This window comes from Polypterus senegalus, chromosome 7 (assembly GCF_016835505.1).
Source record: "Polypterus senegalus isolate Bchr_013 chromosome 7, ASM1683550v1, whole genome shotgun sequence".
NCBI classification, from domain to species: Eukaryota; Metazoa; Chordata; class Cladistia; order Polypteriformes; family Polypteridae; genus Polypterus; species Polypterus senegalus.
The window spans coordinates 144,313,841-144,331,761 of NC_053160.1; the positions used below are offsets into that span (position 1 = coordinate 144,313,841).

Here is a 17,921-nt window from a genome sequence, read left to right on the forward strand (position 1 = left end):
AGTGTGGCACACTCAGACACGCAACAGAAAGGCTGAGTCAACTTTTCTTCATTTTAACTGGCTTCAGGTGTGATATCTATATTGCCAGTACCTATTTCTTGTCACAGGTAAGTTCAAACGAGCATCATATGCTTGAAATAAAACCATTTTCCCACAATTTTGAAAAGGTGCCAATAATTTTGTCCAGCCCATTTTTGGAGTTCTGTGTGACACGATGTCAGAATTGGCTTTTTTTCTCTGTTTTTTGTGTTGTTCCAATGCACATAAAGGAAATAAACGTGTTTACCAAAACAGTTGTAATTGCAACAATTTTCTTGGAGAAATGTTGCATTTTCTGGGAAAAATCCAGGGGTGCTGATAATTTCAGCCATGACTGTATATATACACACACACACACACATATATATATATATATACATACACATACAGATATGCATAAACATAAAGAAACAGCTCTGAAGAAGATGCTTAATTTATTAGTTGAGTTTTACTGAAGACTATTTAAGTTTTCCTATATGTTGCTGAAAGTCTAAATCTGTTTCTGCTACTTCAGGAATAAAGTGTGCTTTAATAAAGAATGGTTTATTAATTTTATTTGTGCAACTCAGAGCCCACTGACACTGTATAAATATATGCATACATGCACATACGCGCACAAACATGTATATACACTTTACCTTGCTCCCATTTTAATGCAAAACTGTAGAAGTGCTTGAATAAGAACTGCTAAAGGACAGCAGGCAATCTTCATTGCTTCTCCAGTGGCTTCTTGCACTAAGTCCTTCCATTCAGTGCCTGAAATATGTGCCTAGGAAAAGATAACAAAGCATTAAATTACTATTACTAATGATAATGTATTGTTTTGTACCCACTTGAACCGAGATAGCGTAGAAGAGAGCTACAGACTGCAGCATTTCATTTGCTCTATTCTAGTACATTTCATAGTTTATCAGTTCCAATCTGATTTGACTAAAATGCATTGCCAATATAAATAATATTTTCAGTCCATTTACATTAAAATTCTAATTTAGTACAACTTACTACTGTGGTGTGTTAAAGCTATAAAAAGAATAAAACAATACAATTTAACTCTGTGATGTAAGGAAACCATATTTTTGGGATGTGTCTTTGTTTAAAATGCTCTTTAGCTTTTCAAAGAGTATTTCTAACAACTTCAGGAGGTTGACAGTAAGATGTTAACACTTTGACATATAAATGAAAATAACAATCTGCTGATCTAGTCAAATTGCTTTTCTTTTATAAATGTTTTATTTTAGAAATTCTTTTGAATTTTGATGAATGTACTATTGGCTTCCAAAACATTTTTTAAGTAAAGTTTGGCCCAAGAAGGTGTTGTTCTTCTGTTCTTTTAAAGAATTCGACACATCCCTAATTTAGTGAGATTCTACAGGCTTTAAAGAATACAAACAATTTATAATAAACCACTTCATTTATATGTACATTTCTCTGGCTCTGAATTATCTAGTTTAAATGAGTTTGTTAAACATTCTGTATAGATCAGACTAATCTACAAGATGAAAATCAAGAAGTTAAAAATCTACTGCCAATTGTGCTTGTGGGGAATTGTGCAGTTTATAAACTGACTGTTGACGTCTTTAATGTTTGTCCTTGTTTTTTTGTGGCTCTTGGGAATCATTGCTAATGAAATCAAATCCTTACATTTGAAGAGGAGATTGTAAACAATATGTTAAATCATTATTAGGCACCAGTGTTCATTTTGTTGACAAAAAAATGTTCAACCATATTTTTTCTGTGACAAAAATGAAACAAAAACAAAATAAAAGGTGCACTTAACAAAACCCGAGTGAAAACCTTTTAAAATGATCTTTTGTCAAAAAAATAATTTTTTACAGTCTGACAACTGGACAATGAGTGGTGTTAAGTGTAAAACAGAACTCATTACATAATCTCTATTATATGTGACCTGGTCCTCCAAACTGATCATGAATGCAGTGGTGAATATTAGCAATGTGTATGAATTGTTCTAATTGAATAATGCCAGTTTGGGAAGGTGCTGTGTTGCTCAACATGAGTACAGTGTTGACCAAAATAAAACCCAGTGTAAGCCATGTGGAGTGAAGACCACAGGAAACAGGAAATAATACAACAAACCTGAAAACGCATCTAGAGGTGCAACATCATGAGATTCATATGAATGTATGTGGCATTTTCTAGGTGGTTAGCCAGCTAACGACTTGTCTTGTTTCACCATCATTAACTCTTCAATCTTTTATCATGTTAAATCAAATAGCAGCATGTCTAAAGGATGCTGAAACCAGAAACATCATGATAACAGATCAGAGCTGCGTTTATTTGTTGAAAGTTGAAGAAAATTCTTCCTACACCTACTTTTCGTTTTATATTCACTAATCAATACAGCGTACATGTTAACATAACAGTTTAGAAGTACAGTATATTTTGTGCATATTTATATGTTAAACAAGATACTCAACTGATTCTGACTGTTTGAATAATTTACTCAAACCTTTTATCAACTAATTTACTTTTTGTCAACTAAAACTAACAATAATTAAATGACTAAATGTGACTAGAACTAAATGGAATTTAGTCAGATTACTAAAACTAAACCAAAATTAATTGTCAAAATTAACAGACACATCATACACAGTGGTATTAGATGAATAAGCTCTGCGCATGTAAGGGGCGGACTGAAAAGTGCTGTTGAAGTGAACCTCTATTCTGTAGTAATTAGGGAATCTCTAGACAGTATGGTTGACGAGCTTTTATGCTGTGATCACACATGTTCTGATACTGGAAGGTACTGTCTTTTCTTTTTAAAACATGGCTGCAAGTGCAAGCATCCAAAAACACTTTGAAATCCTGTGGCTTCCATGTTTCCTACTAGGATGTAATTTTTAATTGAAAACAAAATGATGCAAAGCAAATGCTAAACTGTTATTTTCTCTATTATACACATCATTCCTATTGCAAATTCTGTGGTTTGACTGAATGAGTTGGATATTATCAATCAGGTTGAAAACTCTTCTGCTGAGGCATTGCAAATGGTGATTCTAATCAGTATAATCTGCAAAGGTCATATCTCGTTATATATAAAAATTTCTAACTAAAGATATATTTTAAATAATTTCTAGAGTTAAATAAAATATGTAGATAGCTTGCCCAGGTCACACTACAAAATATCCAAAAACGTTCACTCTATTTACCAATTTACAGAGGGATGAAGTAGCGCTGGGAACAGCGCACAGTTCTGCATTTCTTAGAAAAATCCTTGCACACATACAAGTGTACATACCTTGAGGCAACTGATGTGCTTTTTGATGGTTTATAATTTAATGTACATAGTAAATGTGTGCACTTGCTTTGATATAAGTAGTAAAAACCATTATCAACCATAAGAATGAATATTAATTGCTAACGTTTTAACAGAGAATGTGATAAAATTGGCAAAGAAAGCTAATGTAAAGATGTTACACTTAGATAGATTTACATGCCATGCCCAATAATCATTGAAGGGGCTGGGTGGTCTTGGAACCCCCAGAGGTTTATTTTCTCCAGTGTACTTATTGGCTGTAGTTTTATTTTCCATCTACTCACTGACCACATGAGCACAACATTGTTTGTTAAGATTTACATTTACAGTCTCATTCTAACAGTCTTAAATAACAATTTATAGTTAGCCTTTAGTTTTTTACTTTCCTTTTGTGTCTTATTTTGAATTGTCTATTATTATTATAAAGCACTGTGAGCTACATTTGTGTATGAAAATATGCTATATAACCACATGCTGCTATTGATCAGAAACCACACCTCATGCACTTCAGAAGAGGTCATCCACCTGAACCTGAACATGTTTGGGCCTGGGAGAACATCTAGGACACTGATACTCAAAGTCCGGTATGGGGGCCTAATCTGGCCTCACAAATGATTTTAATTGGCCCGCCAAGCAGATATGAGTGGGAGAACAACATCATCTAATTAGAGGAGGGGGGAAACCAGCCAATCAGCTACTGCTACTATGTATTTATAATAAGAGGACATCAGGAGCAATGACAGGCGGCAGCAAGCGTAGAAAGATACATAATCAAAACAACCATTTCAGTCCTCAATGGACAGACAAGTTTGCCTTCTTTTTACCACTCCATACCAACACCAGCCTACTCTGTTTAATTTGTCAAACCATACTTTCAGTTAGGTTTCTAACATCAGATGGCACTATGAAACTAAGTATGCCAGCTTCCACTGTGCTTTACCACCTGCTAGCTCAGCCAATGAGACAGAATTGCTTCTCTGAAAATTTCCTACAAAAGTATGACAATTCTGACAGTTGCAAAAACTACATAGGAGAATGTAACAGCAGCTTTATTTCCTGTCACTTGGGAATTAGTTAAAAAGGGCAAGCCATTTTTGGATGCTGAACTGGTAAAACATTGCGCTTTGGGCACTGAACTCTTAGCTGGAGATAAAAAGAAAGACAAGATTATTAAGCAAGTGAAACAGGTACCCATGTCTGACTCATGGTTGAAATTCTCTATGAATACTGTTTTTCAGCTGTTTTCTCAGAACTCGAAGTCAGCTGATCACGTATCCATCGCAGTTGACAAATCAACGGATAATACAGATACAGCCCAACTGCCGGTGTTTGTAAGATAATTCAAGTTTTCAAAGAAGAGATGTTGTGCCTTTTATCTTTGAAGGTTTACGAAACTAGCAAGGCAATTTTTGCTGCAGTGAAAGTTTTATTTTTTTTTGAAGAGAAATCATTGGAACTCAGCAAAATAAACCTTTTGGTTACTGATGGCAGGCAGCCATGGTTGGTAAGGAGAAAGCCTTTGCATCATGTTTAGCAACAGATCATCCTGCTAAAAATTTGATGAACTGTATAATTTCTAAAATTGTTTTGTATGTGAAGTAATCTGGCAAGATGAAAGAAACAATGAATACGGTCACCAAATTGGCAACCACATTCACTCTACTCCAAGTTTGCAGCATCGACTTTTTAAAAATTTGGTGAAAGACAGCAGAGAGGAGTACGTGGACCTCCTTTAGCATAATAATGGATGACGGCTAAACAAGGAAGAGGTTCTGGCTCATTTCTTTTCGTTGCGAAATGAAGTAACGGAACTTCTCTGCCATAGCAGTAGAGGTCTCTTTGTTCATGCACAATGCAGAGTTCATGGCATATTTCGCATTTCTGTGTGATATAACTAGCCACTTAAACAAGCTCAATGTACAACTGCAAGGAAATGGTGAAAATGTGGAAAAGCTGTTTGAGAAAAGTAACAGCATTTCTCACAATCCTGGGCTTATTTCTAAATGATATGAAGAGGAAAATGTTATATTTTAGCACTCTGCATAATGTTGCAAACTCTGTGAATCTGACTGCTCTTTCTGTGATGGAGACAATGCCTAGCAGTCTCATTAAGAATTGCTTTTATTTGTAAGAAATACTTTCGCTGTCACTGCAAAAGGCTCATGTACTGTTGAAGCCAAGACTATATTGCTAAGCATAGATGAGGCATCATTCCAGCTAGAGATGGTTCAATTACATAGTAACAGTGAGGTCAAAGCTAAATTCAACAAATAGGAGCCTTCCACATTTCGGGAGCAGTCAACACAGCAGTATGCTAACTGCAAAAGACTTGCACAATACATTTTGATCATATTTGGATCCACAGTACTTACATCTGTGAGTCAGGAATTTCAACAGTGAACCTTATTAAGAATCATAGGTGCAACAGACTGAATAATGGGCATCTTAATGAATGTATGAAGCTTGCCTTGACCTCTGACAAGTCTTTAGCAAATTTTCCATGGAGAGACAGTGTCACTTCACCAAATAACAAGGTGTGGATTACATGTTTACAAATATTTAGTTTAACCTAAAATGTAACTATACCACCCTAACCACCCTCTGTATCTAACTGGATATTTCTCTATCACAACTTCATTGCCTAACAGCTAATGTGTGGTGAGTGTACTGGTGCAAAAATGGCTGCCACCGCATTATTCAGGTGGATGCCATACATTACTGGTGGTTGAAGTGGCTCTCTAAACACTATGAAAAGCACAATGAATAGTGAAAAAAGTGCTAATGTAAGGAATTATTATTATTATGAAACCACTGTATTAAGAGAAGCACTGATATTTCATTTTGATTCAATATCAAAATGGATATAAATCAAGGTAATCTGTCAGTAATCTATACTAATAAAAGGCAAAGCCCTCACTGACTCACTCACTCATCACTAATTCTCCAACTTCCCGTGTAGGTAGAAGGCTGAAATTTGGCAAGCTCATTCCTTACAGCTTACTTACAAAAGTTGAACAGGTTTCATTTCGAAATTCTACGCGTAATGGTCATAACTGGAACCTATTTTTCTCCATACAGTGAACCTTCGTTTATCACGGTTAATCCGTTCCAGACTCTACCGTGATGAATGAATTTTCGCGAAGTAGGATTCTTTATTTATAAATGGAATATTTTCGCAGTTAGAGTATAGAAAACCTGTTTACAACCTTCTAAATACGTTTTTTAACATTATTAGAGCCCTCTAGACATGAAATAACACCCTTTAGTCACCATTACACTCAGATACCCAATATATTAGACAAAATAAGAGAAAATAAGACATATTAGACGTTACAAATATCATATTACTAAGCGCTTTTCGCCTTTTAAGGTGACCGACTTTTATCCTCAATTTTTGCGCCCATGTGTACATCAGGCATGTAAGTGTAGGGAATGAGAACATCAAAGTGCCCATTCATAACATCTCCCGAAAACCTAAGTTTTTTTTTATCCCCTCAAGTGCCTGTCCAAAGTCATACAATGTGAGCCCGAATCTGTACCGCTAAAGACGGAGTTTCATGCACTAAATAAACTATAGATGAGAATAAGCAAGCACCATCTCCCCTGATATTTACTATGTGGTGAGGCATTTGTACTCCATCAACATTAATTATTTTCAGAGACATAATTTTGTCTATTTTTCCAGCGCATCACGCACAAAAGCAAGGGAACGATGAGAGCACCAGAACTCTGCTCACATTGCGCGCCTTAGCCTCAAGCAGTAAGTCTGTAATAAGCGGAATACCGCTACGCTTTGCACTCACGGGATGGAAGGACAATCCCAAACGCTTTTATATAGTAGATTATTGTACTGTACATTTAATTGCACACAAACACACACAGTTTTACACACAACCACTAACCTATGAAGGCACGACCTCAGTAGGAGAGTCTTCAGAGGTTGGTGCAGTAACTTCAGCAGGTGCGTTGTTGTCTTCTTCCGCTGAAGGAGTACTAGGAGTAGGCAGTGGGTGTCTGGGTGCGCGCTGAAGAACATCTTGATAGGCAGTTGCTGGCGCTGTCTTTTCATATGCGTGAGGAGGCTTTTGTAGGGTATTGCCATCTTTAATCATATCCAAGAGTTTTACCTTCTCCTGGATAGTAAGCATCTTCCTCCGGCGCTTAGTTTTATTGTCAAAAGGCTTAGAAGGCTTAGAAAAAGCAGCACGTTCAGGAGCCATCGTAGGGCTTAGATAAAAGTTCTCAGAAAGCGCATGCGTAGTGACGTAAGCGTGTATGAGAAAAAAATCACGATACAGTGGAGCCGCGAAAGTCGAAGCGTGATATAGCGAGGGATCACTGTATACTGTAATGGACTTTAGCTCGATGGCCATGGAGCTGCATGTCACATCATCACGCCTCCCACGTAATCACGTGAACTGACTGTAAAAGCAGTAAGTAGAAAAGAAGGAAGAGCTCCCAAAGAGCGCTGAAGAAAAACGCATACAAGCTTATTCATAAGTGCAGCTACTGCGGAAACAAAGCACGGTGTAAACCGTAAGTTTAAATTAAGTTTATGGACACGCTCCCGCTGCCGTTTGTCATGCCTTCGTCGAATACATTATTCGCAAGATACAAGTTTAATGAGAAGATACGAGGTATAAACAAGACTTTGGATCACTTTGTAACGCAGTTAAAATTCCTGTAGTGAGAACCTTTTAAGTGCTGGGTCTTAGCTAACATTAAATAAAGCCGTGGACATCGCAACATCACACAAGAGAGAAGCTCACGTGAACTGACTGAACGCAGTACAAGTGATCACTTCCATGCATCAAACCTGTTCAAAAAATGCATTACACAATTGACAAGGGAGGAAAAGAATATGCTCCGAGCTGAGCTCCACAGCTAATGTGGTCTTGCGGAAGCAACTTCGTCATGCTGCCACCAAATACTCACAGAAAAATCCACAAGTTAATACACACGCTGTCTCTAGAGTTTCTCCACACTCAATGTATTCCTCGCATCCCCGTTATACCCTCTGATCTCACATTTCAATTCAGATGCCTCCACTTTCCAGTAAGGCTTTGATGCGCGATGATAAGTAATAAGTCTCAGGGACAGACCCTACAAAAGGTTGCCATTGATTTGAGGCAACATTGCTTTTCTCCTGGACAACTATACAAGTATGTTGCATTCTCAAAAGTAAGCTCAGTGCACAGCTTTGTCATATTACAACCGGAGTGCTGAACTGACACCGTGGTATACAAAGAGATCCTTAACAGATAGTTATCGGCATATTTTCCCTCAGTTTAAAAAAGTTTTATTTTCTTCTTAATAAAAATTTAAAAGCAGTACTTCATCACTGCGAACTGCGGGGATTTTGCTATATACAGTATATATATGTATATATATACAGTATATATATACAGTATATATATATATATATATATATATATATATATATATATATATATATATATATATATAGTACAGGCCAAATGTTTGGACACACCTCCTCATTCAATGTGTTTTCTTTATTTTCATGACCATTTACAGCACTCCATCACTCTCCTTCTTGGTCAAATAGCCCTTACACATCTGGAGGTGTGTTTGGGGTCATTGTCCTGTTGAAAAATAAATGATCGTCCAACTAACCTGACTTCTGCACAACACAACTGCTGGTCCCAACCCCACTGATAAAGCAAGAAATTCCACTAAATAACCCTGTTAAGGCACACCTGTGAAGTGAAAACCAGTTCAGGTGACTACCTGTTGAAGCTCATTGAGAGAATGCCAAGAGTGTGCAAAGCAGTAATCAGAGCAAAGGGTGACTATTTTGAAGAAACTAGAATATAAAACATGTTTTCAGTTATTTAACCTTTTTTTGTTAAGTACATAACTCCACATGTGTTCATTCATAGTTTTGATGCCTTCAGTGAGAATCTACCAATGTAAATGGTCATGGAAATAAAGAAAACACATTGAATGAGGAGGTGTGTCCAAACTTTTGGCCTGTACTGTATGTGTGTGTATATATATATATATATATATATGTGTATATATATATATATATATATATATATATATATATATATATATATATATATATATATATATATATATATATATATATATATATATATGTATGTATGTATGTATGTATGTATGTATGTATGTGTGTGTATATATATATATATATATGTAGATATGTATATACACTCACCTAAAGGATTATTAGGAACACCATACTAATACGGTGTTTGACCCCCTTTCGCCTTCAGAACTGCCTTAATTCTACGTGGCATTGATTCAACAAGGTGCTGAAAGCATTCTTTAGAAATGTTGGCCCATATTGATAGGATAGCATCCTGCAGTTGATGGAGATTTGTGGGATGCACATCTAGGGCACGGCTCCGTTCCACCACATCCCAAAGATGCTCTATTGGGTTGAGATCTGGTGACTGTGGGGGCCATTTTAGTACAGTGAACTCATTGTCATGTTCAAGAAACTAATTTGAAATGATTCGAGCTTTGTGACATGGTGCATTATCCTGCTGGATGTAGCCATCAGAGGATGGGTACATGGTGGTCATGAAGGGATGGACATGGTCAGAAACAATGCTCAGGTAGCCAGTGGCATTTAAATGTTGCCCAATTTGCACTAAGGGGCCTAAAGCATACCAAGAAAACATCCCCCACACCATTACACCACCACCACCACCACCACCACCACCAGCCTGCACAGTGGTAACAACGCATGATGGATCCATGTTCTCATTCGGTTTACGCCAAATTCTGACTCTACCATTTGAATGTCTCAACAGAAATCGAGACTCATCAGAGCAGGCAACATTTTTCCAGTCTTCAACTGTTCAATTTTGGTGAGCTCGTGCAAATTGTAGCCTCTTTTTCCTATTTGTAGTGGAGATGAGTGGTACCCGGTGGGGTCTTCTGCTGTTGTAGCCCATCCGCCTCAAGGTTGTGCGTGTTGTGGCTTCACAAATGCTTTGCTGCATACCTCGGTTGTAACGAGTGGTTATTTCAGTCAAAGTTGCTCTTCTATCAGCTTGAATCAGTCGGCCCATTCTCCTCTGACCTCTAGCATTAACAAGGCATTTTCGCCCACAGGACTGCCACATACTGGATGTTTTTCCCTTTTCACACCATTCTTTGTAAACCCTAGAAATAATTGTGCGTGAAAATCCCAGTAACTGAGCAGATTGTGAAATGCTCAGACCGGCCCATCTGGCACCAACAACCATGCCACGCTCAAAATTGCTTAAATCACCTTTCTTTCCCATTCTGACATTCAGTTTGGAGTTCAGGAGATTGTCTTGACCAGGACCACACCCCTAAATGCATTGAAGCAACTGCCATGTGATTGGTTGATTAGATAATTGCATCAATGAGAAATTGAACAGGTGTTCCTAATAATCCTTTAGATGAGTGTATATGTGTATATATATATGTGTATATATATATATATGTGTATATGTGTATATATATATGTGTATATGAATATATATATTTTTATATATATATATATATATATATATATATATATATATATATGTATGTGTATTTGTGTATATGTATGTGTATATATATATGTTGATATGTGCATATATATGTATATATATGTAGATGTGTACATATATAGATATGTGTATGTGTAGATATGTGTATATGTAGATATGTATATATGTATGTGTATATATGTTTATATGTGTGTGTGTTTGTGTCTGTGTGTGTGTATATATATATATATATATATATATATATATATGACAGCAACACTCATAACAGTGACAAAACAATTACATTGACAATCATGTTACGTTATTTTTAAAAAGTTTCATTTTCTTTTTCATAACTTCTTTAACAACACATACTTCTCTGCTGCTAAGCGTGGGTATTTTGCTAGTTTCAAAAATATATGAAGCTGAATTCTTAATGGAGTAAAATGATTGTTAACCCCTTCAAAACAGTACCTATTGAAGAGAGTTAAAACATAGGAGAGTGTTGTTGTATTTCTCCCTCTTGTGGCAATACATAAAATTGTGGTCACACAATGCATTAAACAAAGCAAGGACATGCTGAGGACCCACAAAACAGATTTCAACAAAAGTATTTAATATATTATGAACATCAAGTGGGGTTTAATATTTAGAAAATTCAGATTAGTAAAATTTATTATTAAATATATATATATATATTTTGTTTCAAATTACAAGCTGAAAAGTGCAATACTTTCAAAAGCTGATTCCATTTTAAAACATTAAGACGGCAAAAACTAAAACAATTATTATCTGCTGATGAAATACAAAATCCACAATGCATTTATTTGGTCTTCTAACAAGCTGCCTACGTTTTAGCCTACACACAAAGTATCAGACATAAGGAAATTAAATTGTGCTGGGTTTGGCAGTGGTTCATGACAGGGCATACTCACTTAGAAGGGCCAATTAAACTAATAAGTATCTTCTTGTAATATGGGAGGAAATCAGGAAAGTAGGACAGGACAATCCTCATAGATACATGGACAACGTGCCCTCCTATAATATGAGTGAACAACCCAGGAATTGAAACCAGGGCCAAGCCGTGAAGCAGTAGTGCTATCAACTGCATGACAACACTGCCCCAAATAAATTAACCATGGAACCATGTTTTGAATCCACTTTATATTTTAATGTGTTGAGGTGGGAAACCAACCCTGGACTGGTCCCGAAATCCACTGCATGATGCAATGAAGCAGGCATACACACTTAAACATATGTTTACGTTAAAAAGCAAATCTTTGGGATGCAGGTAGGAAACCATAATACTTTGTAGCACTTTATACATATGGTGACACCAAATGGAGCGAATCACAGATTTGGGATCTGTAACTTTGAATATTAAAATCACAAAGGCAAACAAATGTTTCCCTGGGTACTAGATAGTGGCTATGGAGAATCCAGAAAATTGGTGTCAGAAAACGTATCTTCCACATTGCTCTTTATGGGGTATTGTAAATTGACAGAAAAACTTTATACAAGATTCTGTACCTTTACAGCATTTTGTCACAAACTGGACTTGAGCAGTTACATTCAAATAAAATGTGTTTTTTTTTTAGTAGTATAAAATTTCTTGAGAGATAACTGTTGAAGGGAGATATGTAGAAGAGATATGTTAAAGGTGCAATAAAGGTCTACAGATTGAGACAAGAAGATGTATGGACTGACCCTTGTGATGTTACAGAATGGTGTCTTCACTGTAGCTTAATTCTACTTTAATTGCACACCAAAAAGGCTAGTCACAAAGGATGATAGAATGTTTTGGAAGGATTAGTGACAGTTTTAAGTTGCAGATCACTAAAGCAGGTATGTTGCAGCAGTATCAAGTTAATTAAAGTCTGCATTATTAAAGATCTCATGTTATTCAGGCAATTAATGTGCTTGATAAAGGTTAATTTGCATAAAGGCACAAGTTGTTTTCTGTATACATGTTAGCTAATTATGTTAAACAGAGACACAGTAAAGATAATGAAAAAGCACTACAAAAACCACAAACCCTTCATGGATAAGTTATAGGCAAGAGACTTATCTACAGTATAACTATAAAGATCATTATTTTCCTCAAAATTCAGACTTTTAATTTTGAGGTTTACTTACTATTAAACAATTTATAATTATTTTCCTTTATACTTCATACGTACCATACAGAGTGATAAACCAAGAAGTGCTAGCCTCAGTAGACTGGACAACTTCCCACTGACATTACCCTGCTGAGATGCCACCTGTAGGCTCTGACGGTAACACATAACTGCAGCTACCATTAGGCCTTGACTTTTGTACACATCTGCCAGCCACTGGAAAGCCAAAAGAATGGGAAAAAGAAGGTTAAGAAAAGTGGAGAAACAACTTTAAAATTGCTCATCTACAAACAAACAAATGTTATTTACAGACCTGAACACAGCAATTAAGTACAATTTCCACACAAATGTTTTCAAATATACTGGATGAATAAATTAATAAATCACAGCTTAAACCAAAGTAGTGTTCATAATTAAATTATGCCTATTTTAAACAAAAATTAACACACAGTTTTAACAAATAGATCCTTAATCACTGCTATAATAAAAATGATGGATGGCATATGAATTATTTACTAAAAGGTAATTTTACTAGCTTTGAAATTAAGGTTGTTATTAACTGTTTACCACTTTCTACGCAAGATGCAGACAAATGATCCTTTGGACTTATTGGTAAAGTGCATGGCTTAAATTTTCTTAGAAGACAAACACTGAAAAACAAAGCCACTCTGAGACAAAGTCTAAGTCTCTTGTACAAAAAAGTAGCAATGATTTTATTAAGATGGCAATACTTTTTCACATTAATGTTTATGAAGAAGTCAATCATAGTTTATTTTGTAGTACACAGGATGACACCATACTAGAGGACAAACACTGATAATTTACACGTACATGCCATGCAGATACAGAGGCAAAATTGGACATCACTGCCTTTTTAAGTTCCTCCAATACAACTTCAGGAAGTTTCTTTTGCAAATGTAGTAGCTGCTCACATTGTATCTGTCTAAGGAGGAGATACAAAGGGGGCTGTTCTGGCTGGATACTCAGCACCTAAAGTAAGACATTGAAAACAAAGCCAGGCATTACTTTCTTGCACATGTCACCACAACTTACAGACCTATAATTTAAGGATCCTTTTACAGTTAGACTCCATCTCATGTGACAGACGGTTCCGGTCCCTTAGCAAACGGGAGGCAAATGTGCTGGAAGGATCAGGAGAGTAGATGTGCACAGGACACGGATTGCCCCAGAGAGGTAGATGGCAGCCCCCATGGGTTGCAGCAGCTCCTCGGATTCCTGCAAGGGGAATTGTAGTTTGGCACAGCCCTGTTTGGTTCTTTAGGGGAGGGGAGCTGCAGAACCCTATTTTGGGTTTCCATTACAGCTGGGAGAACTTCCAGTTAACACTAATAAGACACCTGGGAGCCCTTCAGGTGGAACAAAAAAGGAGCTACCTCACTTCACTCAAGGACCCAGAATTGGGAGGGAGAGGTTAACACTTACCAGAGAAGGAGTGGAGGCGCTAGAAGGAAGAGAAAATGAAGAAAGAAGGATTGTGCATTGGTGCTTGTACCATTACTGAACTGTGCTGCTGTGGGGAGGGAGGGAAAAGCACTTTTCCACTTCAATAAACGTGTGTATTGCAGAGACTTGTGTCTGGAGTCTGTCTGTGTCTGGGTTTGGACCGCTGAAGCGCCCCCATCTCGTCACACTTATTTTTTTACATATTCAAATCCCAACAATGCTTAAGTTTCTTTAATACAACAAAACACCAGCCCTTTGAGGTGCATGATACTCTAAATCAAGTTTTCAACCAATTTATACTAACAGCCAATTATTTTAATTCTTTCATTATGAAGTTTAGAAATTTACTATACACACAATTTATCTTCTATAAACATGCTTTTGGGAAAATTACTTCTAGGTGTATTATTTTAGTGAATTTTTCTCACAGAAGGATAGAGCAAATGTAACACTTTCTTATGTGTTTGTTCAGCAAGTAAAAAGAAACCAAAAGGCTAATGGCCTGGTTACAGCAGCTTTCATTTGTACAGTTATTATATCAATCATTAAAAGAATATGAAATATCTGAGTTCTTTTGCCCATTTTCATCTATTTTTCCACTGTTGCTGATACTAGCATTTGGCATATAAAAGTAAAATATAATAATTTTAAAGTTCTCACGTATCATTAAGTTGAAGCATTCACAAGGAAAATAATTTGGAATGGCATTCTAAAATTAAAAACTAAGCTTTAAAAAAGCACCGGTCAGGCAAATAAGACCCATTATATTGTATTCAAGATTAAAACTTTATACCATTTAGATGAAAATAGAGATGCACTTCTCATCTATCTTCTTGTATATTACATAAAACTTTGTGAGGATTCAAGCGGGATAATATAGCAAAAAAATAATCACATTTAGGACCAATGTGTCAGTGTTAAGCAGTGACTGGTGAAGGCATGAATAAAAAAATTAAATTACAGACTACTGCTATGGTATATTTAACTGTGATAAATCTGTAGACTACTACCATAATGTTCTTAACTTTTCAAATGAATGGCGTTTTTGATTACCTTGTCCAAAACATTTAAATGTTTATGCTTATGATTATCCTACTATACTTTTATAAACTCTACAATTCTTTAGTCTATGCATAAAATTTGAAACAAAAAAGTTTACATTTACAGTTTTATTTTTTATAACAAAGAATAAGTAGACTGAATCCTAAAAATCATAACCACCTATTTAAAAGTATTAATAAAGATACAGTATATGTACATAACTTTTTAAATATTCTAAACTATGCAACATAATCTTAATTAAGAAATACATGCCTTAGTAGACAATGATGATACTAATAAGGTGAAAACTTTCTTCAGAAAGTGTTATTTTACATAATGAATAGTTTGAGCTTCCCATGCTAAGCTTTATTAATTCATTTCCAAATTTTACACAGCTACTTTAGTTTGTGAGCATGTAACAGAGTATCTGTATATTTTTTTCCTGAAAATAAAGTGGTGTTACTGTGTATATTCCATAACTTATTTGCTTACAAATATTAGTAAAATGTATTACTTTCTTTAGTTATATGGTCAAGAAAGCAGGGTCTGAGTTGTATATTGAATATTCTTGCTTAAATCTGTTAGCAGATGCTGCTTACAGTAAGAAACCTCTTTTTGGAGGAACAATATGACATTTTTTGAGTAGTGTTGCAAATGAATGTGTTACAGTATTATTTACTAGAGGTTTGCATAGATTTACTTCAAGTTAATGTGATTTTTAATTTGTTAATTAAAAAAACAAAAATAATGACATTAAAATTATTCAAATATGTTTATTAGCATTACAGCTCCAGAGGCCTGTACTGAGCTTCACTTAGAAATATGCAGTACAGGCCAGCCAGCTTCAAGTGTTTTAGGGTGTTTCTATGAGTATTCCCAGAGAAAAACTGGCCTTCTAACAGGTTTACTACTTTTCTGATATCAACAATATATGCTCTGGTTTTTCAAGACCGTCTAATGGAGTAAGTATGTGTAGTTAAATAATGGATGGATGTTAGCAGTAGACAAACCCATTTAACTATCCTTTTCCTAAAGTCAGTGTTTGACTATGGGGCAGAAGTACAAACCGGATTCCAAAAAAGTTGGGACACTAAACAAATTGTGAATAAAAACTGAATGCAATGATGTGGAGATGGCAAATGTCAATATTTTATTTGTAATAGAACGTAGATGACAGATCAAACGTTTAATCCGAGTAAATGTATCATTTTAAAGGAAAATTATGTTGATTCAAAATTTCACGGTGTCAACAAATCCCAAAAAAGTTGGGACAAGTAGCAATAAGAGGCTGGAAAAAGTAAATTTGAGCATAACGAAGAGCTGGAAGACCAATAAACACTAATTAGGTCAATTGGCAACATGATTGGGTATAAAAAGAGCTTCTCAGAGTGGCAGTGTCTCTCAGAAGCCAAGATGGGTAGAGGATCACCAATTCCCACAATGTTGCGCAGAAAGATAGTGGAGCAATATCAGAAAGGTGTTACCCAGCGAAAAATTGCAAAGACTTTGCATCTATCATCATCAACTGTGCATAACATCATTTGAAGATTCAGAGAATCTGGAACAATCTCTGTGCGTAAGGGTCAAGGCCGTAAAACCATACTGGATGCCGTGATCTCCGGGCCCTTAAACGACACTGCACCACAAACAGGAATGCTACTGTAAAGGAAATCACAGAATGGGCTCAGGAATACTTCCAGAAACCATTGTCAGTGAACACAATCCACCGTGCCATCCGCCGTTGCCAGCTGAAACTCTACAGTGCAAAGAAGAAGCCATTTCTAAGCAAGATCCACAAGCTCAGGCATGTCACTGGGCCAGGGATCATTTAAAATGGAGGTGGCAAAATGGAAGACTGTTCTGTGGTCAGGCGAGTCACGATTCAAGTTCTTTTGGAAATCTGGGACGCCATGTCATCCGGACCAAAGAGGACAAGGACAACCCAAGTTGTTATCAACGCTCAGTTCAGAAGCCTGCATCTCTGATGGTATGGGGTTGCATGAGTGCGTGTGGCATGGGCAGCTTGCATGTCTGGAAAGGCACCATCAATGCAGAAAAATATATTCAGGTTCTAGAACAACATATGCTCCCATCCAGACATCATCTCTTTCAGGGAAGACCCTGCATTTTTCAACAAGATAATGCCAGACCACATTCTGCATCAATCACAACATCATGGCTGCGTAGGAGAAGGATCCGGGTACTGAAATGGCCAGTCTGCAGTCCAGATCTTTCACCTATAGAGAACATTTGGCGCATCATAAAGAGGAAGGTGCGACAAAGAAGGCCCAAGACGATTGAACAGTTAGAGGCCTGTATTAGACAAGAATGGGAGAGCATTCCTATTTCTAAACTTGAGAAACTGGTCTCCTCGGTCCCCAGACGTCTGTTGAGTGTTGTAAGAAGAAGGGGAGATGCCACACAGTGGTGAAAATGGCCTTGTCCCAACTTTTTTGGGATTTGTTGACACCATGAAATTCTGAATCAACA

The 17,921-nt window shown here is 36.4% G+C and overlaps 1 protein-coding gene across 2 annotated transcripts in view; it reads right to left on the reverse strand.

Moving 5' to 3' along the window:
- ttc37 (tetratricopeptide repeat domain 37) overlaps positions 1-17,921 on the reverse strand; it is a 197,322-nt gene that overhangs the window by 13,063 nt on the left and 166,338 nt on the right. For both annotated transcript variants that reach the window (XM_039759363.1, XM_039759362.1), the window contains exons 37-39: positions 13,758-13,916; positions 12,990-13,142; positions 678-808 (exon numbers count right to left, since the gene is read on the reverse strand). In XM_039759363.1, coding sequence (XP_039615297.1) covers positions 678-808; positions 12,990-13,142; positions 13,758-13,916 — 443 coding nt within the window. The remainder of the gene's footprint in view (positions 1-677; positions 809-12,989; positions 13,143-13,757; positions 13,917-17,921) is intronic.